This window comes from Dicentrarchus labrax, unplaced genomic scaffold (genome assembly GCF_905237075.1).
Source record: "Dicentrarchus labrax unplaced genomic scaffold, dlabrax2021, whole genome shotgun sequence".
Taxonomy (NCBI): domain Eukaryota; kingdom Metazoa; phylum Chordata; class Actinopteri; family Moronidae; genus Dicentrarchus; species Dicentrarchus labrax.
Window position 1 is genome coordinate 15,405,741 of NW_026136701.1, and position 23,479 is coordinate 15,429,219.

Below are 23,479 nucleotides of genomic sequence, written 5' to 3' on the forward strand. Positions count from 1 at the left end.
CCAGTGTTGTCAGGGGCGAGTGAAGGACATGCTTTCTTCAGATGTGGCTGTATTTATTTTCCTTGGCTGACACATCCGGAATTCTGCTGTCAGCCTGGTCGACAGGAGGGAGGCACATTGTCAGACTGCGTCTTGCGGGTTGGAGGCAGAATTCTTGCTTTTGTAGAATATGAGCAATTGCACAGAGACCTGTATCCGGTCTAAGCAGGACAGGATGTTCTAATTTAGTAATATTATTACATTGGTATTGGGTGTGAGTTTGATGAATGAATCAGTCTCTGTCTGATTGAATCGTGTTTTGCTCTCTTTCTGTCTCTTATGTGATGTCTTTTCATCACTTTTCATCATCAATTGGAAAAAACAAAAACAAACATACATTTGACTTTTAGGTTGAAGTAACCTGTCAGCCTTTGACAGTTGCTGTTCCCAGAGTGCTGTTTGGCTGCAGTTTGTATTTCTGCTCCAACATGGTTTTCAGCAGTCTCTCTGGACTAAGTGGTATTTTTAGTAGGTTGCAAAAGGTGCTGATGAAATCTATATTAAAGCATTAAATGCTTAATGTCTTGATGTTTTACTGTATTGTAAAAGACTGTGCATATTTGATGGAGATGTTTTTCTGTTCATTGGTACAGTCATGTACAGTATGCTCTCTGATAACAGCATCTCCCCTGTTGTGATGAAGGACAATAATGAAGAGCTGAGCAACAAAAGGTTTTTTTTTCTGTTACAATAGTGTTAATGCACAGTGGACTTGAGTGAAAAAGCTCTCTCCATCGCCTTTGTTATCCACTTGTTTTGTATCCATAATGCTGCTGTCTCCAAATAATCATTTTTGCTATTGTTCTATTCAACCCTTTTTGATAGCAACATGATGGTGGATTATGATGACCTACCAGTATATCTCACTAGAGTGGTCCCTTAATGGAATTTCTGCATTGTTTCAAGCTTTGGTGGCATACACAATCCTGCAAGGAGCTCCAGTGCACAGACAGGGTTCTTTCACCACATTGACGCCACTACAACTGCACCCACACTGTCACATCGATCAGCGAGAAGCATGAACCCTCAAGTCCCAAATAAAAGGAATGTGGCCTGTGTGCAGCAGGCAGTAACATGAGCCGGTGTGGCAAATTTAAATTTAAAATATTTTGCGTAAAAATGGCTCAAATGACTACAAAGGGGTCGCTAATAGTGATGAACAAGTAAGATTAAGTTAGCTGGTGAATGTAGTGACGTGTTTAGTGGCTAAAGAGACAGATATTTCAGATATAAGATGGTGTAGACTAAAACTGAGCTGGATGAATATTGTGAATATTGGGAGTTTTTGTCAGGTCAGAATCATGAATTCAAATGAATGCCAATAATCTGCATTTAAATAGACCTGGGAGCATTAACAGCACCTGTTGTGTTGTGTTATGTAACTCACTCTGAGTCTTAGCCACTTTGTTTTCCCATTTACCATAACCCAAAGCATCGGTATTTGACGACTATGCTTGGTGACAATTTCTAATATATCTTAGAGCAGAGCAAAAATGGGGAAACAAATCTGATAAGTGAAAATAATCACTTTGAGAAAGAAGTAATTGCTTGCTCCTTATCAGAGAACAAACGATAGCTGGGTGTAATTATTCACATTAATTTAGTCCTCTTGTAACTACAATTTTGTTGTGATGAAAGCTGAGTTTAGTGGAACAAAATTCAGCCTGTTTAATCTAGGAAAGGGCATCGACTTTGGCTGACCTGTAAGCCCCGCTATTGATTTGTGTTTTTAAAATGGAACATTGCGCATACTGTTCTGCACTTGTGCAACAATTTATTTAATTTGTCAACGATAAGACGGCAGCCTGTTTATTGCTTTCCTTACAGCCTGGAATGGGATGACCTTATTTGAGCAGATATAATAAAACTGCTGCCACACAATTACGACCCTATACTAGACTTAATATAAAATACTTGAGCTGGCAGGTTGAGCTTTTGTTTGAAATCTCCAGCAGGCACTGTTGGTCATTTATCAACCTGTTGCCTTTTTTTTTTTTTTTTTTACATTTATCATATTCGAGACAAAGTTGATGGCCAGGATTCCTTCTGCACTGCTATGATCTTGGACTTTCCTGTCCCCGCATACTGTCTTCTTTTCTCTGCAGTTGTCTCATTGTTGATTATGTTTCCTGTGTCAGCAGGGAGCAGACCAGCCACTGGGCATGCAGATGTTGTCGTAGATAATTGGACACCGAGCACAGTAGAGGATTATGAATGTGCTGTGATATTAGGCAGATGATGGCCAGCTCTGGGGGTACTGTACTCTTCACCTCAGGAAAGAAGGAGGTTGGGAGGGCCTGATGGTCGGATGTCGTATCATGCTGTCTTATCATGCTCAGTACATCCTCGCAGCGAGCTTGTATCCCAAAGAGATCTCACTCGGCAGAGGTTCATCAAAAGAACATGCATGTGGTAGTCTGATGTTATCTTCATTTTCATTTCTAATCCAATTAGTTAGCAGCTTTCCTTATGAAAAGCTGTCATCTAATTCACTATTCTTGCTGTTTCTTATTAACATAATCTTTAATGAATATCATAAGGTTCCATTGATTCTATACTGTGTGAAGAGGAAAAACAAATGTCACATTAGGAACCGTTCTGTATGTGTCAAGAGCTTGTTTAGCCAAGCTACTCGCATATAAGCCTTAAAGCTCGGGCTTCTCATTGATAAAAGACTCCATTAAAGTTTTAATACAGTTTTTGTGAGGCTCAGGCTGAGAGAATTGCCGCGGTAAAAGCCTCCACTTTGAGCTACAGAGCCTCGGGGTTGGTAGGATTTGTTCTGACTATCTGGGTCACTTCGCAGTGGAATATATTCTCTCTAAAAACTAAGTGTAGTGTTCTCAGATCAATACAGGCTATACTCGGATATGCCAGTTTCATTTAATATGCTCTCAGCTGAGTCTCCCCGATGAGCGTCTAATCTTCTCATCTTTGTGCAGACTGAGTGGCTGCAGAGTTGGACACAACTTGGGCCATGGTGGACTGTCCAAAATAGAACTTGATATTCAAGGTGATTTAGAGGACAGTTTCTGCTTTTCATACTCCGATATGAAAGATTGCATTGTGTTATCTGGTAGTGATAGGCCTATAAAAGTAGTTTTGGAAAAGTAGTTAAGTAACACACACAAGTAATATTTCAACCTGGCAACTGGTGATTTGCCCTGGTGGTTCCTGTCAATCATACTCGGGACCAAAGTTAAATATTTGGTTTGAGTGGCAGTTTTTTATCTGCATTTTTTATTTTATTTTTTTTGAGTGTAGCCCTCACAGGACCTCGATGATGAAATTAACATGAAATTCCACTTCTTGCACACTATTAATGTATTCATAAAATATTAAACAAATTGTTGTTTTTTTTTTAAAGACCAGCCAGTGTTTTAACTCCTGACTGGATGCCCGGGCTAGTGCAGCAACTGCTGCGGTTAGTTAAATTAAATTTCTTCTTCTCTTGTTTTATGGGCGCACAATATCTGTCAAATCTGAAGATATCCTCGCAAAGGCTTTTCAGTTAATGGTATTGCGTAACAGCGCACATCCCATGGCATAGCAGTTATGTCATAAAGCTTTGAGTAATTACTTTTCATTTTGGATGAAACCGCAGTATAATCCCTGAACATATTACAGCACTGGCAGACCTAGCATCAACCTTTTAGCCCGGGGTTTTCCCTGTCTGGCATAGAGTTGATGATTTTTAAAGAGATTTGTCATTCTGATGAACATTGTGTCTGTCAAGCAAAAGACTGGCAAATAAGTCTGATAAAATAAATAGATTTTATTTTCAGATAACCCACACCAGGGATGTCAAATCGAATTGAGGTTTTTGATTATTGGTGCTAAAATGAAGTGTCAATGAATAATTTGTATTTAATAAAAAGAGATGTTCTAGAGACTAAAAATATTAACCTTATTGTAACATGGCTTTGTGTTTTTATGTTGTACGTCTCCAAAGAAAAGATCAAAACACATCCTCAATTGACATTTGTAGTCAATAGCGCAGTCAGTGCTTCTCAGTTAAAAAGGGTTGTTTGGAGAGTTTTATGAAAATTGACTGCCAAGGTGAAGAAGTCCCTAGTTTTTGATGACATTTTCAGAGGACTTCAGGGTTTACTTTTGTCATTATCCAGATTCTGCTCAACTTGCAGACATTATTAATAGAAAAACCACTCCAGTTTCTGAACTGTTGTAAATTTTAATGAAGTTTGAGAATGCACAGGTACAAAGAAAGGAAACGTGTGATGTCTGACTGCCTCTTGATGCCTGCAGTGCTTTGGGGAAACCATTTTTGTGAACTGGCTGCATTCACTCTGTCAGAAAAATTCCTCTAGGTTTGTTCTGGGTCAACTCTTTTGATAAGTCTATTTACTATCCCCTTGATATACTCAACCTAATGTTAAGTTTGCTTCCTCTGTGGGGAAAAAAATCCCTTTTTTTTTTTTTTTACAATGGAGCTGTCGGATTTAGCACCCAAACCCAAGTAGCATCTACAATTGGCTACAAATTTCTTTTATTTCACATTCTTCAATTTACTGCTTTGAAGGGCTCCAGTGGAGATGATTCTTTGTGTCACACATTTTGGTCACGTATTTTTCCCCAAAAATGTTTAGCTGCCTAACTAATTCCTGGCTTGGAGCTGATCTTAAACAGGCTTCTTCTCAAACTTTTGAAGTATGGATTGATATTGAACATCTGGTATCCTGGAGGAGCTCATGGTGGAGCATACTGTTTGATGATAACTTGCTTTGCTGGGGTATTTTTGAACACTGAAGCACAAAATTATCCAAATTTCTGCCCTGGAGGCCTGTCCCGTCTGACATTTTGTATGACTCTTATTTGTGTTTTTTAATTTTGGACTCTCAGCAGTTGGTTTTAAATCCACTGTGTTGTGACTAAGGGCAAGGGAAAGAGAGGTCAAGCTGTCGGTATTTTCGTGAATCCACACTGAAGATGTATTTAGCATTGAACACACCACCCTCTGACAGAGGTGGGACAGGACTCCTGGGTCATATGTAAAGCACACACACGGCACAATCTGTGATCTCCCTCTTAAGCGAGGGCTACAGAGGCATGCAAGAAAAATGCTGCGCACTGGGCTCAAGTGCTGTTGCTGATCCTAATTTCACATTCTTAATTGGTTTCTATGCAGGGGTGGATTTTGAAAATGCTAACATGTTTTTTTTTTTTTTTTTTTTACTGCTTTTGTTCAGCTTACTGTTGGAAGATGTTAAGTGCCTCAACTTTTGAAGCTAAAAATAGAAGCAAGCCGTAGCTATGGGACATGCTTTCTTCTGCATAATGCATTACTATGAGAAGTGTTGTTGGTTAGTGTATCTCCTCCATCCTTTATCGCTTTTGTTAATCAAGATTTCGTTTTTTCGCTTTAGTTGTTTAGAAGAGAAGCCGCTGTTTCACAGATTATCTTTACAATAAAATCAATTTTTTTAATACTGCTATTCAGCCAACTGAAATTGCATTTTTATATCTGATAAAAGATCACATCTTTTGTCAACAACACCAGTGATATATACTGTAGATACAGTTATGTTCAGGTAAATCATTAAAAAATGTTTTTACTTACAGGATATCTTTTGGCAATTCTTATTTTCTTATTGACAAATCCCATAAAATGACAAAAAACAACAATGATTTGATCTTACTAACAAGTAGCCAAAGCCTGATACATCTTTCCATATACCTCTATTGTTGTCCAACAACTATTAAAAACACATTAATGAGCCACATTGTTGCACTGGGTGACATGTTCAGTCATCACAATTAACATTGACATTGTAATTTATTTTGTGTTCATTTCACATAATCCATCCTGCTGCCATAAATAATAAGTAGCCCACCAAACGATTAAAATTGTCTACTTACTTCTGTTTGAATAGCTTGCTAAGAACTACAGTACCCAGCTGTTTTAAACAGTTTCCAAATATATAGTTTTAATTTTTTTTCAAATGGCTCAATACCTGCTTAAAACATTCTTTACATCTTCAGTTGGAATAATAATTTATATTAATCCCTTATCTTCTAAGTTTCAGCAATCGGGTGTCATGTTTTCAACAAAAAACTCTCTAAAAGGTTGTATTAAAGCTGTCAGAACTTCTTTCTAATTCTATCTTAAAAAAGAATATGGAGATTTTTTGACAACCATGCCCTGCTATTTCTAAAGTCACACAGAGACTTCTACTTATTGTCAGTATCACTGGAGAAAATGTACTAAAAAAACACAGCTTATGATGGCAAACTATTTTGCCTGGGGTCCTCTAAGATCAGGACATATTTTTTTAAAATTTTATTTTGTGTTATTGAAAGATCTCACCAACATGAAAATGACTTTAACATTATTCTCTGTTACCCCCTCAGCTTTGGAGAGGAAGATGTCAATGCGACAGAGCAGAGATGAGCTGATCAAGAGAGGAGTGCTGAAAGAGATCTTTGAAAAAGGTGAGCTGGTTTTATGCAGCAAAGTCTGATTTAACCGTGCCGGAAACTGTATCGGTTTTAAGTAGAAAACTGCAAGGGGGTGGACTACATTAAATTAGAGGGTCTTCACTTATTCATCTCCTCATTAATCGGTAGTATCTGAAGTGCACTCTTCCAGATTTGGCATGGGGTATCTAGAGATATAATCTTTCATTATAGAAATTTTGAAGGGGTTTATGAAGTCTTTGATCTTGATTTGATGTGCCTCAGACACCCCATATCCACAGCTAGAGAATATATTTGAGTCTGACAGCAGGGTGCTCCATGCCTCAGGACATCAAAAACAAAGTTGCTGAAGCCGAAAAAGTCCATTGAGTCTTGCCAAGATGTGAACAAATGAGAAAAAATGTGGGCTTTATTCATATTTTATTTTAGAAATTGAGTCTTTTGGACAGTGTTCAAAAATGATAACTGTTTTTGCTATCAAACCTAACACAAATGTCTCACAAAAAGTCACAAATCAAGTACAAGCCACATGTGCTTGGCTTAAAGTACCATGTGCACCTTAACAAAGACGGACAGACATTGTCCAGCTCAGTAAATCCAAATAAACTGAATGGCTACCTCCACTATTTCTGCACAATAACTGTGCCACTCCTTAGAATGTATATTAATGAGGCCCGGTGTGCTCAATTCTTTCCCAGTGACAACCTAGTTTCCATAATCAGAAAAAGGCTTGTGTGCACAGCTCGATAGATCAGCAGTAGTTATTTTTACATTTACTAAATCTGTGAAAGCTGTATTATTTTTTTATCAGCACTGACATCCCTCTGATGTATAGATGTACAACAAAATGTATTCTACTCTGGTATGCTCAAAATAGAAATAATAGACCCATGGGAACAAGTAATAGAAATGTATTAAAAACAAAAGAAATCTCATATTGGCAGAAAAAAAACTGTGTGAACCTTTCATCTGATTGGCTGCTGGATTGTAATCGGCTTTAACTGGATGCCGTCTTCGACTGGCACTCTGTGTGCCTGGATTTAATGTGACACACACCAGCCAAACTCTACCACTAGTCTAGGCTAGAATTATTAAATGGTGCAGAGGCCAACTTCTCTGTGGCTGAATTTAAAGATGCAATCAGATCTTTCCTCATGGAGATGCTTCAAAATGAGGCTCTTTGAAGGTCTATCTGTATGAGAGCTGCTTATGAGAATAAAAAAAAAAATCCCCTCAAAATCCCTTGGAAGACTTTCTGAATGTTTAAAAAGTCTAGACACTAACCTTGTTTGCTAAATCATACAGGGATAAGCATTCTTGTGGTTTTCCGTTTTAAAAGACTGTTCAGTCAAGATGAAATTTGGGAACAAGGGAGAGCTCCCAATATAAATGCATTGTTTGTCGGAATACGTGAGCAGCATTGTGTATTGCGCTGTCAGCCTTAAAATGTGATCATACAAAAACCATCAAATGGCTCTGCGCTGTAAAAGCATTAAAAAGCAAAAGTTCTGTCAAACTGCGTTGCCGACACCGTTCCTTGGTCTGGTTTGTGCTGATAAAAGGCTCCAGGGTGGTTGAACAGTGCCCCCCCCCCATTGTTTCTAAACTCAACTCAGAGTTCATTTTAAACTTTGAACAGTCTTCATGAGACGTGTCTTTGTTGTGCAGCAAAACAAATTTTCGATTGCTTGTCAGGTTTTCACTTCTCTTGTCACTTTTTTGTGCTCAGCGACCGTTGAGTTCCGATCCTCGATGGACGGCGGAGTCTGTACTCAGGAGCCCTCTATCAAGTCATCTATGATCATGTCCACCAAGAAATCTGTCACCTACCCGGGTGACCTTCAGGATACCCCCGCCAAGCCGCCGATGTACCACAAACAGCCTCCTGCTCTCCCTCCAAAGCCTTTCTCTAGGATCCCAAACCATAGCACAGGTCAGTGGTCTTAGTTTATGCTTGGGCACTTGGTTTTTCCCTTCTTCTCTAAACCAACATACAGTAATAGTTGTACCCGTTACCTCAGACCGTCACATATGTGGAATTCTCTCAGTATATACCTATTGTATATTACCTATGTACTTATTTTGACAAATGAGCCATGACTGCTATTGCTTTAAACCCTACCTGCGTTGCCACACATGTGCACAGGATTATAGTAGTCTCATTAAATTCCCCTGTGGTTAGGTCAGCTGGGTTCTCTGTCATTGTCAATCTGTCAGTCAGAGGGAAGTGGCATTACCCTGGCCTAATTCCCACCACTCTGCGCTGACGTCTGAGCCATGTCTGATCGTCCATGAGCTCTGTTTATCTGTGTGCATTAGCAAAGTGTAGTGGATGCGATATAACACAAGTTAACCCAACAGACATGTTCAGTAATGCTTCTTTCTGTCCTGTTACACTTTTCTCTCTAGATTCTTGCCAGCCAATGAAGTTGCCCTGTATGCCCGGGGGAAAGCACTCTCCACCTCTGCCTCCCAAGAAAGTGATGATTTGTGTGCCTCCAGGGGGGCTGGACTCTACATCCCCTTCTCCATCCCCCAATCCCCTCAGCGCTCTCTCCCAAAAGTGTGCCCCTCTCCAGGGCATGACCCTCCATCACGGCACCCTGCTGCCCTCTCAACTTGCAGGCCTATCCAGTCTCCACCAGAGCCACGGTCACCCGCTCCAACTTCAGTATGGCAGCTTGCACACGCCCAGCCGCATCATCGAGGAGCTCAATAAAACCCTGGCACTCTCCATGCAGAGGTTTGAAAGGTTAGTAGCCATCAGTGCTCAGGTCATTAAATCTGATTGTCCTCCAGTGATGGCAGGGAGGGATTATGGATAAGCCTCTATTTTTCTTTCTGTCTGTACATTACACATAATATCTTGGTTGGATTTGGGGATTGAAATGCGTTCATGCTGGCATTTAAAACATTTCACCAATGAAAGTAATAACTTAATACTGATTGGCCCAAATAAAATTAATCTCTTGTTTATTAAAGCTGTTGCCAAAACGGCACTAATCAGAGTAATTACAGAAAAAAAAACAGCATTTAAAATTAGCTTAGAGCGCCCTGTTTATTAGGTTTTATTTTTATGGTGACTTGTTCGCTACTCTCAGATATATAAATATGTTATTGAGGTCGCCTCTTGACATGTAGCACTGGTGTACAGGTCTAAATCAGCACACTGCCTCACAGGGCAGCATGGCCTAATTTTGAAGTAAATGTGTGTATGTGTGGGCACAGGCTCATGGAGTAGGCGTCCCTCCAGCAGTTGGCCTGACATAACATGACCAGCTGCTCTTTACAAGAGCTGCGTTTCTTCGTGTTTGGAGAAAAGGGACAGGGTAGCGGATTGGACATTATGTAACCTCTTACATTAGGATCTCTCTTTTTCACCAAAGCCATTTGGGCAGGGATAAGGAAGTAATGGAACTGACATCTCTCACAATTAGTCTGAAAGCTTGAAAATGGTTACGTAACTGTGGCTCATCATAAGGAGCTCCAAGTAGACTGATTTAATCAATCTTATCCAAACATGTCAGCGGTAGGCAATTGCATGTAAATGATGTGCTCCTGAAAGGAAAGTTTATTTGTGTCACCTTGTTTTGAATTATACAAGTTGTATAATCAGTTACTCTTCTCTCTTGTGTAGTTCAGATGATTGCATGGCATTGCGTAGGACTGCACAGAATTGTGCTCAGTGTGTATTCGGGCTCTCCAGTTTCATTCAGCTGGAGTTATACATCTCCTCTATACTTGGATTAAAATCCCACTAAGCTATCATTAGACTATGTACCAGAAGCCCCTTTATTGTTTTAAATCACTTCCTTTATCTGGATTGAGATGGTTTATTGTTTCAGTAATAGTACAATGATATAGAGCTAGGCTTGAAATATGAGGTTTCCCATGCAAATTGGATTTTTGCCTTCACTGTTGTTGGGGATGGATAGGCTCATCGTCTTACCATGGCCAAATGGTGTTGGCCATAAGCATGACCCTTTACATTCATGTCCAGATTCTGTCCCTTTGACTCCACCAGCTCTGCATTGCACGGTGTTGGTCAGTGTGTTCCCCTGGACAGAAGAGAAGTGCCGTCTGTGATCATTGACTATGAGGATGACAAGGAGAACATGCCCGACGAGTCTGACTATGAAGATCTGCCCAGCATGTATAAGGACGAGGACGATGACGTGGATGACGACGAGGACGACGATGAAGATGACGACTCCATATTTACAAGTGAGTGGCAGCAGTTTTGCTGGGCTTGAAACAATATATATAAATAGTGTGCCTTGGCAGAAGAACTGTCTGTCTATTTTGTCGGTAAGGATAGCTCATGTTTACAGATATGATGACAGTACTGCTAGCTTCACCCAAAGGCTCTCAGAACTCAGATGTAGTTTGACCTTCAAAGCAGGGCCAGAATTAGGTTCACAGAAGTGGATCCAGCATCATGCTGTCATCCATGGAAACACTTTCCACTTGCGACCTCTTGGCAAAACTGCTGAACTGTGCAAAGCTGTTCGTGTCTTTGACACTGTATCCTTGTTTCCACATGGGAGCATGTTGGAGTTTTTAAAGGTTGTGATTGGCCATGTGTGATGGAATTGCTCAATATGCCACATCATGACCCTTAAGGGGCATTGAAAGTGTGAGTTATGCTTTAAACCTGCAAGAAATATGATTTAGAATCTTGTTTTTCCAAATCTATGTACAGGTAAACATTTCATGTATTGTGCAGAAAATCTGAAGTTACTCAAAAAATCCAATAACAGTAAAATCGCCATAGCTTAGATGTTAAGGTTAGAGCAGTATTCCGTATTTGGAAATTTTTCAAACATTTTGCCACTATTTAAATCATCATAACCATGAGAAATATAACATTTAAGTATAAAATGGCGAACAAAAGGCAACATTTACCACCTTTTTATTTACGAATGCAGTTTTGAGTGTCATCTTTAACTTTTATTTTTAATTTTGTAGTCCAAATCCAAGGTGTAATCTATTTGATACAGTTCACAGATACAGTAGAATGAAGAAAAAGTCAAAGATAATTTTGGTAAATGAGGCTCCACATCTATGCCTCATGCCTGCAGCTCCTCTCATGTGTGACTATGGTGTTTGGGTTTAGGTTCCCTGGCTCAGAAAGTGCTGAGGAAAGACTCTCTGGCCATCAAGCTGAGTAACCGTCCATCCAAAAGAGAACTGGAGGAGAAAAACATCCTGCCCATGCAGACAGATGAGGAGAGACTGGAGTCTAGGCAGCAGATAGGCACCAAACTCACAAGGTGAGACATGTCACGCGCATGTATTTTTAAACTCGGAATACATTTACACACATGCACAATTCATGGGCCAAATATTTTCAGCAAACCTGGTTGATGTTGCTGCAGTCGACTTAACAACAGCTGGCCAGAAAGCGGCACTGACTCCTCACAGACAAAACCGAGCATTTTGTCTTACTTTGGGCTGACGTTGGCCCAATATCCTGTCTGATAGAACTGTGACTCAGTCCAAAGCTGATGCAAATGTGAGCCTTTTTTCTACCCAAACACTTTTATATGCTTTATTTTTTTTTCCTGTCTCAACATCCGATAAAGATAAACGCTTTATCTCGTTTAAAATGAAGCTCTGAAAATGGAGCTGACCTAATTTCAGCGATGCATCTCCCCCCCCCTCTTTTTTTTCTTCTCTTGTCTTCTCTCTAACTCTATCTCACTCACTCACTCTCCCTCTCTCCTTTTTCTTCCTCCTGCCTGACTTCCTCCCTCGACTGACTGAATCACCACGGTGATGCATGTGCCAAACTATCTCCACCCGACTCCTCCACACAGCAGCACCACGCAAGCCATTTCATACCAGCAGTTTACACACACACACACACACACACACACTCTACACTGCTGCAGTGCGTACAAAACACAGGAATTTGTATACATATGTTAAGATCATAATTGTGAGTTCTTGTAATTGGACAGATCAAACAACGTTATGTTTTTTCCCCAAGGGATCACAGGCTTCATTTGATTTTACTCTTCTCTTTGAACATGACTCGCCTGTCTGAATGAAGGGGATGTAATGGCGTGTTAAAAGAGGAAAAGACCGTCGAGTGACTGGGTAAAAGCTTGGATAGTATAATAAGATACGAGACGTGGGAAATATGGTTGCAATGGAGGGATGGAGTATTATCTAGAGACATTGGCACACGAGTCATTATTCCCCACTGTGATTGGAACACAGCGCATGTTCCCAGAAGGCCTGCCTGCTTATTGGTTATGTTCCCAAAAAGCTCTGTCACAGTGTCCTTTGCACAGTGTCATCTGATGCACAATTCCTAATTTTATGCTTTTTGCCAACAGCATTGTGTCCTGTAATGTTGTCACTTGCGCCAAGCCAAACAGAATTGATTCTAGGACATTCTGACCTCAACTTACTTCTATTGACCTGATTCACTGGGAAAACCCTGGAGAGCCTTTATCTCAAGGGTAAAAACGGAACGGAAGAGTTTTAGCTTTTACCCTTGAGAAAGTTGATAAACACTGCTGTGTCTTTGGCTTACTGTTTGTGATTCTTTCATGCTTTAATATGTTTGTTTTTTTTATGTTGTATTTTATGTCTTTTAAAGGAACAGTTGGACATTTTGGGAGACTTGCTTTCTTGAGGAAAGGAATAGTTTGACATTCTGGGAGATTTGCTTTCTTGCTGAGTTAGATAAGAACACCAGATGGTTTTTTTATATATATATATATATATATATAAAGCTACAGCCAGGAGAGGGTTAGCTTAGCATAAAGGCTTGAGGAAGGGAGAGACGGCTAATAAAAAAAAATCCACCTACCAGCACCTCTAAAGCTCACAAATAAACATATCACCTTATTAAGTTGTTGTGGTAGGCCTATATTATCAAACCTATTGCCTGTTTACCCATCCAGTAGACACAGACTAAAATAAGCATTCATTTAGAGTCACAATTCTGGCCACCTTGTGGATGCAAGTCCCATATTCAGTCTCCTTTTTAAGCTTTGTTTCTGTTTCCACCAACCACTGAGAAAAAACATCTGCCTCTTTAGCTGTGAAATCTACTATGTCGCTACCTAGTAGCTAACTTTGTCTTGTCTGTTAGCTGCTTGCTGTTGGGCAGGTTTATTAGAGCTTTTTAATTGAAAACGGACTGCTTTTTGCTGCTGCTGAGAACAAGGTTGATGAGAATGACCCAAAACAGTTCAGTTGGTCAAACAATGAACTGAAAGACACTAAACTGCTCCGTAGAGCTGATGGGACCTGCAAAGTTTGGTGATAATTATTTGTGGGTTTGTCATTATGTGTGACTCCTTTCACATTACACGTTATTTGATCCATTGTTGATATAAAAATATTGATTAGTACAGCTTTACACAAATTCTTATTACACAAACGTTTATGAAATGGTTAACTCCTTATATAATTCCATTATACTCTCGTATGTCTCTCGTCTTCGCATTGCAGAGAACGGTCAGAGAGCACTTAGTTGATAATGACCTTAAATAAATAAACCGGGTTGTTATTTGGGAAGGAGCATTCATATGGGTGTTTGTTGACTAGTCTGTGCATGTTTATTTACGGTAGATGGGTTTTTGCTGACATAATGCTGATATAATGCTCTGGCCACACTGAGAGGCTGAGAGCTCTAGTCTGAGATTCAGTGTCTTGACTTTTCCCTCTAGGGGGACAAAAAATAACACGAGATGAGACAAGCTGGTCTGAGAACAGACCTAACCCTGCATACAGTAGCTCACAGGGCTGAAAAGCTCCAGATGGTTGTCATATCTAACAAGATGGAGAAAATCATTGATCCAGTGCCTACAGTTAGGTCTGCTGCCGCAGGGTCCTGACACAGTGCTATTCTAAGATTCCCCAGTTGAAAGCACTTCGAGTGACCTTTCAGAGATTGCCTTTGGGTATCTTAGTCATTTCAGTCACTTACGAATTGAGGAAATTGGAGATAATGTGTGCAAAACACATCCCTTTTGATGTTACAGAAATGGCGTGACAGTGCCTGAATGTCATGTTCCATGTGTCTTTGTGTAAACATGTCTGGTAGATTTATTTTAGCAGTCTTGAGTGTTTACCTTTTAAGCTGGCATGTGACCGTATCATTTGCCTTATTTAGCATCGGATGAGAGCTGAGTCTTCAGGAATATCTTTCTTTTACTGGCCTTCATCCCTGCATTGCACCAATGTATTATCATGCAGTCATTCAATTAGAAGAGAGGGATTGGTGATCATGGCTATCTGATTTTTTGGGAAGTGAATATGTCAAGCTGTCATGATGCAAAAGCTTAATTAAGATGCCAATCTTTAAACTATGCAACAAAAAAAATAAATAAATAAAATAACCTTGTTGCTTATAAATAAGTGGTACTCAAAGTGAGGAAGCATTGAGTTCATGTATATTTAATTCAGGTTGGGTCTAACACATTGCATGTTACTCTAAAACCCAGATTTGTGAGTTGTAAAAGTACTCATGCTGTGAGTGAAAATGTCAATAAGATAACCTTGCTAGGAGTTCCTGTGAAAGCAGTGAAGTGAATACTGAGCATCATTTAGAGAAGAAAAGGCTACAAAGCTATTGAGCAGCTTTTCTGAACTATGTGTCGTTATGAAAAACCTGTGAAATGTCTGTCCAGTTTTTCTTTTTAACAATGACAGCAATTGGATGATTACGTGTAAAGTAGGTGGATATGCATGAGGAACTTAAGCTTCCCCCCCCATACTGATTCAGTATTTCCTTGCTGACCCTGGTGCCTGTGATTTTGTGCTGACCATGGATCCATGTTTCTCAACAGGCGCTTGAGTCAGAGACCCACAGCAGAGGAACTGGAACAGAGGAACATCCTCAAACGTGAGTGTCTTTAACATTGTCTCAAAGCTGCTATAGTCAATTTACAAGTCGGAACAGTTTGACAAAACTGCCAAAATGCCTCGTCTAACCGTAAATTAAAGCATGACTCCATATTTGCAGCAACCTTTTGTGCATGCAGGCTTCATATAGTGCAGCCTAGTGATTTGAGAGACCTAGTTATGTGAAAGCTAGTGGCATACATCTCTCCCTTTTATTCCTCTTCGGTCTGCCTTTTCATCCGAGGCAGGCAGGCACCAGGGCTCCCCGAGGAGTCATGTCCAAGGAGACTGGTTTCTTAGCTCAAACACATGCAGTATCAGAGTAAAGCAGTTCTGTTGCCTGGGACTCTGTGGCTCTCACATCAAAGACTGATTTACCAGCAGTTCCCGCTCTTCTGGAGTCTCCTGCATGATTGGCAGAGTGCAGGAGGAGAATACAAAGTTGAAGAATTCATGAGTGACAAGTCATGTCCTCCCCATTGTTCGCACACGTACAGTAGCAAGGTTAAACAAACAGGGCTTTATGTTCAGGAGAGATTCCAAAACTGTGAGTAGTATTATAGATGCAGTATGTGTTCAGCACAAGCACAAATGCAGTTTGACTGCAGAAGCCTTTGCAAACAGGAGCAGTATCCCAGTGTGCTTCTTGTTTACTCTTGTCTTTCCTTTTAACTTGCTCCTGTGAGCCTTTTTGTCTCTGTAATTGACTTTGAATATATATTAGAACACATGGGGGAATTTAGGGGAGATGTAAGAACATCATGTGCATTTTTACTTGTGAAATTCTTAAATAGGTCAATCACTTGATCATAAACATGGACATAACAAAAAAAAGCCCTGGGACAACTTGAAGGGAACAAAGCAATCATTCTCCCCTGATACCCATTCCTAATGGTATTAAACAGCCAATGATGGAAACTATTTTAAACTTTAAGAAACGTATCCAGTTTAGTTTGAATGTAATGAGCCATATTATGCAAATGGTGTTTGTTCCCTTTTCAGTAATTTCTAAACGTTTCATATGTTTGCATGTGCCTGTACTCACAGTATAACACTCTCATTCTCTGCAGCTCGCAATGAGCAAGAGGAAATGGAGGAGAAGAGGGAGATAAAACGAAGGCTAACACGAAAGGTGAGTCCGAAAATAGCGCCAAAGGTGCAAACCCACACTTGTTCTCTAAGCATTCGGAGGGGGTAAATTGTTTGCCAGGATAAACAAACACTGTGACAGTGACTCATCTGTAGTGAGAAGTAAGAGTCTTGTCGGGCCTGTTATTGTAGTTCTCAGATCTCCCCTAGGAGACACCGATCTCCTCTTTGCCCTTGGCCCTTTAGCATGTTGGCTGCCAAATCCTTCGACGCCATAGGGAGGTGTTGAGCATGTTCCCATCACTTTCAATTAGATTATAGCACTTTCTGTGCACCTGCAGACATGCTGCTCAAAACAAAAACCTTGCAGCTGTTTAGGAGGAATTTACTGTATGCATCATACCTTACTGTTTGTTTGGTAATTTCACAACCAAAAGGCTTATCTGTGTAACACACCAACTATGCATTTATAGATATTTATGTAATGTTTTTTTATACAGATTCTCTTAGGATATATTTATAAGCCCATTTTAAGATTGTTGTTATAATGAGCGAAGGTTGTTTCTTAATTAGTTCATGGGTTTTTATCATGTCATTTGTTTTCATGCAGATCATGAGAGGTATCTGAGAATGTGGCACAATAAAATTGAGCTGTGCAAATGAGGTGCAAAGCTGAAGGTGCTTAAAGTGATAAACTAGTCTTTTCCTTGTAATTTTAGTAAAGAACTCTTATTCTAAAGAAGGTCTGCAGGAACTGAAATATGAATGTGATGCACTGGTTCAATAAATGTCCTAAATGCCTGAGCAGTGTGACTCCTTTCTGAAGCACCTGAATAAGAAATACCGGATGTGCAGGTCTTTTTTTTTTTTTTGTCTAATCTTTCTATATACACTTGGAATATATGCAAATCTCTCTATTTTTCTTTTGTTGTTCCAGCTGAGCCAGAGGCCCACTGTAGAGGAGCTGAGACAGGCCAAAATTCTCATCCGATTCAGTGACTACGTGGAGGTGTCAGATGCCCAGGACTATGACAGGCGGGCAGATAAACCCTGGACCCGGCTCACAGCAGCTGATAAGGCCAGTATCACTCATCTTATAGTTAAATTGAGATAATCATTTAAAAATCGTAAGATCCCTGCTTTTAAATTTCTTCAAATACCATCATGCTCCCCTCAACCTCCCTGTGTGCGTCATATGATGCAACCTATACGCAGAAGTAATGGTATGACAACGTGTGCCTTCCCTCTTGTTATGGCAAGTTCCACCTCAGCTGCTTGGTTCCCTTTTCAGGAGTAAACATCCTGGAGCAGTCCTGCTGCTCAATGCCCAGCAGTCCATGTTTCTGACTTTTAATGAGTACTTGATTTTTCATGGAGCAGTGATGCAGCCTTCTTTGCTTTGATGATGCACAACTCTGAGCACGCCAGGTCACACCTGAGGACCACTCATGCGAAAATCACGGGGATTCAGAGTTTTGATTATGCAACATCTCCCCTTACGTAAGAGAATAATCGGACAAGCAGTGCCTCTGGACCCCTCAGCCGCAGCACTGCTCTGCTGACATTTTTTTTTTTTCCTGCTTCTACCATCTAGCACAAATTTGAATATTGTTTGCTCTCCTGTCGCAGAAGCATCCTCCCCAAGGCAGAAGACATCCCATTGAGTCATGCTGACTAGCAAAAGCAATGACTTCACCTGGCTGGGTTGCTGTCACACATAACATTTTAGAGGGGATGTATGGTTATTAAAAAAGTCACAGAATGCCATTTTATTTCCTGGAACTTTGACTCATCCTTAGATTTAAAATCTCTGAGAAATCATTCTGCCTTTCGGGGGAGACGCTCAGTCCTCCACTGCTCCAGTGGTGTAATTTAAGAAGCCATGATTTGCTGGGCATTTTCCCAAATGTGAATGTGTAGAACTACATGAATGTGAAACAGCTTTAGTTTGTGCTCCAAAACCCTCCTGGAAAAAAATATGTTTTTATAACCTCATGATGGCACTGTGGTTTCACTGTTGCCATGAATAAAAACAGGCACTGATGAGAATGTTTGTTTACATTAGCTTACTGTGACAGTGACATGATGACGCAGCGCTTCGCTGTCGGGGTTTAGTGCAGAGCAGCATTTACCTTGGATATTGGAAGGTTTTGATGACAGCAGCTCTGGAATCAAAGACACTGATGATGACGACATGAGCCCTAAATGGGACAGGAGTCAAGAGAAGTAGGACTGATGAGGAAACCATCATACCTCGACTGCCTCAACCTGGACACTTTTCCTGGCCAAATTTCCAACTGGGGATGCCAGAAGGTCTCCCAAGAAACATACTTTCCTGGAAAACCGTGGCTGCTGTGGCCATGACTAGAGGAAAGGAAAGAGGTGCCACAACTTCCAAAAGCTGATGGATGCTTTTATAGAGTTTTTTTTTTTTCCAGAAACAGAACCTCTAGTTGAGGAGATTCCACATCTGTTGATCCATCCAACTGAAAAACAGCGGGGCAGTGATTAGTGATTACTGTGCTGACTAATCTGGGCTTGGTTGGTGTCAGTCAGTCAGTAGATAGTACAGTTAAACATGAAATACAAGTGGTTGTGCTGAAATATATTATTTAAATATTAATATTAACATATTAATTATATGGCTAATCTGCGTTATGTAAATGCTAGGTTGCTAAAGACCCGAGGTATGAAGGAATGTTTGAAAAAACACCCATGCATTTAAGGGTTAAAGAAGAAAATTACACCACAGTGTCCCCTATTGAAACATCCAGAGCACTGCTTGCTTTATTTCCAGTATTTTCTTTGATTTGTAGTCCTTTTTCACATTGAACATGTGTATATTATCTTGAGCTTTTGCTCCCAAGGACTGACAGCGTGCATCACCTTACATATACTGTGCAGCTTTGATGCCCCTAAAAATAAAGCTGTATTGGTTGAAACTGAACATGTTATATCTATGTGTTTTCTGTGTGTTTTAATCAATGTAAATCTGCGGCATCACCACTTCATTATCGTTAAAAACACAAGCTGACTACCCAAATAGACCAGCAACAGATTGCATATGATTGTTCATGCTCTTGGATGTCTCCATTGGAGAAAATTGAGATGTGAGAAGAGACTTCAGCAGAATCATTCATGGCCTCAAGATAAGCCTAAATGATGCATGAAGCATGCTAAAAGGAGGAAGAGTCAGGGCTTAACGGCTGCAGTTTGTGTACTAAGCCTCTGCAGCTTTTCTCAAATTTCCATCTTGTTTGTCCTCTGCAGGCAGCTATACGGAAGGAACTCAACGATTTCAAGAGCAATGAGATGGAAGTGCACGAGTCAAGTCGCCATTTAACCAGGTAATGTACAGAACCAATGCATTTGCATGTGACTATGCAGGCGTTTAGTATCAGCTCATGTACAGCTGGAGCTGTTCGTGCTGGAGGATTTTGGCTGTACAGTGCAGAGCAGTTCCAGCTGAGGTGATGAAATGTGATGAAATGTTTGAAACAATCCTTTTTTATGTTCATCTTCTTAGGTTTCACAGACCATAGTAGACCACCACTCACTGTCTCGAGCAGTGCCGAACCGGCGCTCTCCTCCACTGAGAACCTTAAGTGCTGGACAGTAAAATGGTGCCCGTTTCTACAATAAGGCCATGTCTTCTGAAATGCCTTTTCAAGACCCACACAACTGAGTCGGTACTACGCTCCAAGATGCAGGCACACCACTACTCCATCCACTGTAGTAGCACATAATGACTCCAGTTGATTCACATCGCCCCTCTATGGAATTTGCTCGACTGTCTCTTCAACCTCTCTGCTGAGCTCTCAGGCAGGCGCTCAGTTCTGCGGTGATTGGACAGCGGGAGAGTTTTTTTGTTTGCAATTGGTTGACACTTTCAACATCTAACTGAGGGCAACTGTACCTTGGATCATCAAAAACACCCAGTGGACTTGTCTCAGTGGACATGTTTCCATCCCTCTTCTTTATTATGCTGTCACTCCGAACTCCTCTAGCCCTTACGGACGCTGGGTTGACTGTTCTGAGCTCACTGTATCAGCAGGATATCCATCTTAACGCCGCCTGCCAGGACTTTGGAAAATGGCTTAGAAAGACACACAGGAGAGGAGGGAGGGGATCCAACATTAGAATCATGTGCAATATTTTTTTTTCTTCTGCTTTTCCTAGGCTATAGCACCCCCTAGAGTCCCCTTTGTGTCATTACTATGTAGTCTTGACTTTTTTCTTCTTCCCTCATACGTGCAATTCACACTGTACCGACAATGTTGACATCTAATTGCTAACTGTGAATTTGAGAGTTTGGGCAAATGCCTGCACTCTCTCCAAATGTAAATTTTGTTTATACTGAAGGAAAGTTACATTTAAAGAAGAATCATGCTTGACCACGTTTCATTCTTGTCACAATCTTAGAAATTTAATGTAAAAACAGCAGCTGGCAGATATACTCTGGTTCCAGTGCGTTGCAACAGTTATCTGTTTTATATATATTTTTTGTTTTTGATAGAGGCACTTGGATCATAAATTATTTTACGTGTTTTTACATGTCCCAGCTCAAGAGCTGACTCACCAGGTTGTTATCTCTTGACATTTTTATTTTATTTTGCAGCACTGTGTTTACTGCTCTTTGCTTATAATGTGCATTGTATTATACACTTTACTTTTATACTCATAAGCTTTTGACCAAGCAATATCTGTTGTTTGTTGAAAAAAAGGTTAAACTACAGGTGTACTCCACACCATTTCTTTTTTTTTTTACAGCGCTTATACACTACATCTCACTTCAGGGTTTGAATTTTTCTTTTATATTTTACTTGTGAAAGGCTTTATTCAGGAGGACCTTTTCTGCATTTTTCTCTGCTGAGCCACCAAAAACATCTCTAACAGCTTACTAATGCATTCGGACAAGATTTGATTTGAGTCTCAAGGCTAATAATTGAACACGATGATGCATTCTCAGTTTTGAAACATGAGACTAGTGAATTCACTGAATCAGGATTTTTACATTTTTATTGCTAAAATTCTTTGCACTGTTAAGAGTTTGGTCACTGTTTTAAGGTCAGGGCCCAAGTGTGTAAAAATATTGTTGGATTTCTGATCTGTGACCATTTTGTTTCTTCACTTTAACGGTCTTGTTACCTTATCACAGATCCTACACCAGTATTCCAATGCTCACAAGCTTTATGTACACAGAATATTTTTATTATTTTTTACTGTATTACTTTTAAAGTTGCAATATGAAATTCTTGTTGGTCAGATGAAGAAAAGTAGTAGAGGTGAAAGGCTGTTGGCCGCCTACTATAATGCATCTGTCTGCAAAGGAAAATGTGTTCTCCCTTATTTTCAAGGTCTCGATCAGTGATGGATAGATGACCCAATAAAACCTGGGAACTGAGGACACAGAAAATTGTTTTGCACTTTATGGTTTTTATGTGAAATAATAGGGGTTTTATTAGAGTTTGGAGCAGTTTTTCCTCGGAATCAATACACAGGTCATGTCACATTGCTCCTTTTTTAAAAATCTAAATTTAATTGGGTCATCTAATCTCAGAGATTTTGAAATATGAGGGGTTTTTTTGTCTTAGAACCAGCTTCTGTATGATTCCAGCATCATGCCATTATTTGAAATTTCCCATCCATAGGTTCAGTACAATAGAGCATAATAGGAATGAATTTATACAAATAAGCTCCAGTTCTCATTTCAGCTCTAAGAAACAAACCTGAGCCACTGGGCTGAGCATGAGGTTTTTCCATTTTGCTGGAATCAAGGAACATGAATTCAGCAATAATCTGTTTCCTTTTACATGTTGGCGGAGCAACTGAACGAATTTGAAAGTGTTCCTTTTTTCCATTTTTGAAATACAGAATACCATGTAAAGGATACACCATGCCAATTAAATTCCATTTCTGAATGCATTTGCATTGTTTGAATTATCATTTTTGAGGTCATCGCTGTTCATGTCATGCAATTCTGAGAGATACATTTACTGATACAGACACATTTATTTATTTAGACTATTGTGATATTTATGACTATAGCTTCTTTTGTCAGTGCTAAGTTAAGCTTTTACGTTTTGTCAGGTATTTGCAATCAGGCTTGCTTTACATTTTTTTGCCTTGTACATTCAGTACTTTATTCCCCATTTTACTTATATTATCCTGCCAGGCCTGTATATTACTCTTGTATTATACTGGTCTTTATAGCAAATTTGTGTTACATATTTTAAAGTAGTGGAAACGCATTCAGGCTCAGAGCGTGAGTGAGAGAAGTCCTTATGAATGCAATGATATTGTGGTACACACACTGTAAAACACAGCTGTCCCATTTTCAACTGAGGGACGTCTGACGCTGACTGCAAATAAGTAACACATTAAAAATCTGCTTAGCCATTTAGATGTCAAAAACACATGGTTAAAGGTAACCAGATGAGCAGAATGTTGTTTAATGTAACATGAGGACATCTTCCCATCTTAAAGAATCAATCAATAGTCAGGTGTATTTTTTGCTCACTTCCACTGGAAGTACCTTAGGAAGACATCTTTAAATCCTTTTAACTATGGTAGATTTTCATCAGCTTTGTTAAGAATCCCCATGAATCACTCTCAAAAGACCACTTTCCACAATGTGAGGTGTAAAGACTGGAATGGTTCTAGATATTTTCTGCAGACCTTCCACTAATTCAAACATCACCTTGGCATCATGATGAATGTATGCTGCATTCACATACAAATACTAAGGCTGATCTGGGTTTGACATTGGAACATAAGACTTGCATGAAACAGTTCATATGCTTTAAACGGGTGGACAAAAGCCTATAAGTACCTCGAATTACAGTTCTTAAGTGAATGAGTGAGTGCATTCCACCACTGGCAGTCACACAAGTCAATGTGCAAATGCTCTGCACTTAATTTAAATGATTATAAGAAACTCCACATGCAGTTTGATAATAAAACTGGATTTGCATGCAGCTTTTGGCTCAAAGAAAAAGGGTTGACCTGAGAAAAAACCACCGGGCTTGTTCTTCCTCGGGGTCGCTGCGTC

At 39.9% G+C, this 23,479-nt stretch overlaps 1 protein-coding gene across 5 annotated transcripts in view; it reads left to right on the forward strand.

The window, feature by feature from the left end:
- The window catches only part of LOC127367486 (phosphatase and actin regulator 1-like), a 46,592-nt gene extending 24,239 nt beyond the window's left edge, over nucleotides 1-22,353 (forward strand). For 3 of the 5 annotated variants that reach the window (XM_051407395.1, XM_051407383.1, XM_051407402.1), the window contains exons 3-12: nucleotides 6,409-6,489; nucleotides 8,204-8,407; nucleotides 8,884-9,226; nucleotides 10,475-10,698; nucleotides 11,591-11,747; nucleotides 15,285-15,340; nucleotides 16,410-16,471; nucleotides 17,366-17,510; nucleotides 19,703-19,775; nucleotides 19,955-22,353. In XM_051407395.1, coding sequence (XP_051263355.1) covers nucleotides 6,409-6,489; nucleotides 8,204-8,407; nucleotides 8,884-9,226; nucleotides 10,475-10,698; nucleotides 11,591-11,747; nucleotides 15,285-15,340; nucleotides 16,410-16,471; nucleotides 17,366-17,510; nucleotides 19,703-19,775; nucleotides 19,955-19,970 — 1,361 coding nt within the window. In that variant the 3' untranslated portion in view covers nucleotides 19,971-22,353. The remainder of the gene's footprint in view (nucleotides 1-6,408; nucleotides 6,490-8,203; nucleotides 8,408-8,883; nucleotides 9,227-10,474; nucleotides 10,699-11,590; nucleotides 11,748-15,284; nucleotides 15,341-16,409; nucleotides 16,472-17,365; nucleotides 17,511-19,702; nucleotides 19,776-19,954) is intronic. The other 2 variants (XM_051407411.1, XM_051407386.1) reach the window with 1 other exon arrangement.
- Nucleotides 22,354-23,479: the final 1,126 nt, after the last annotated feature.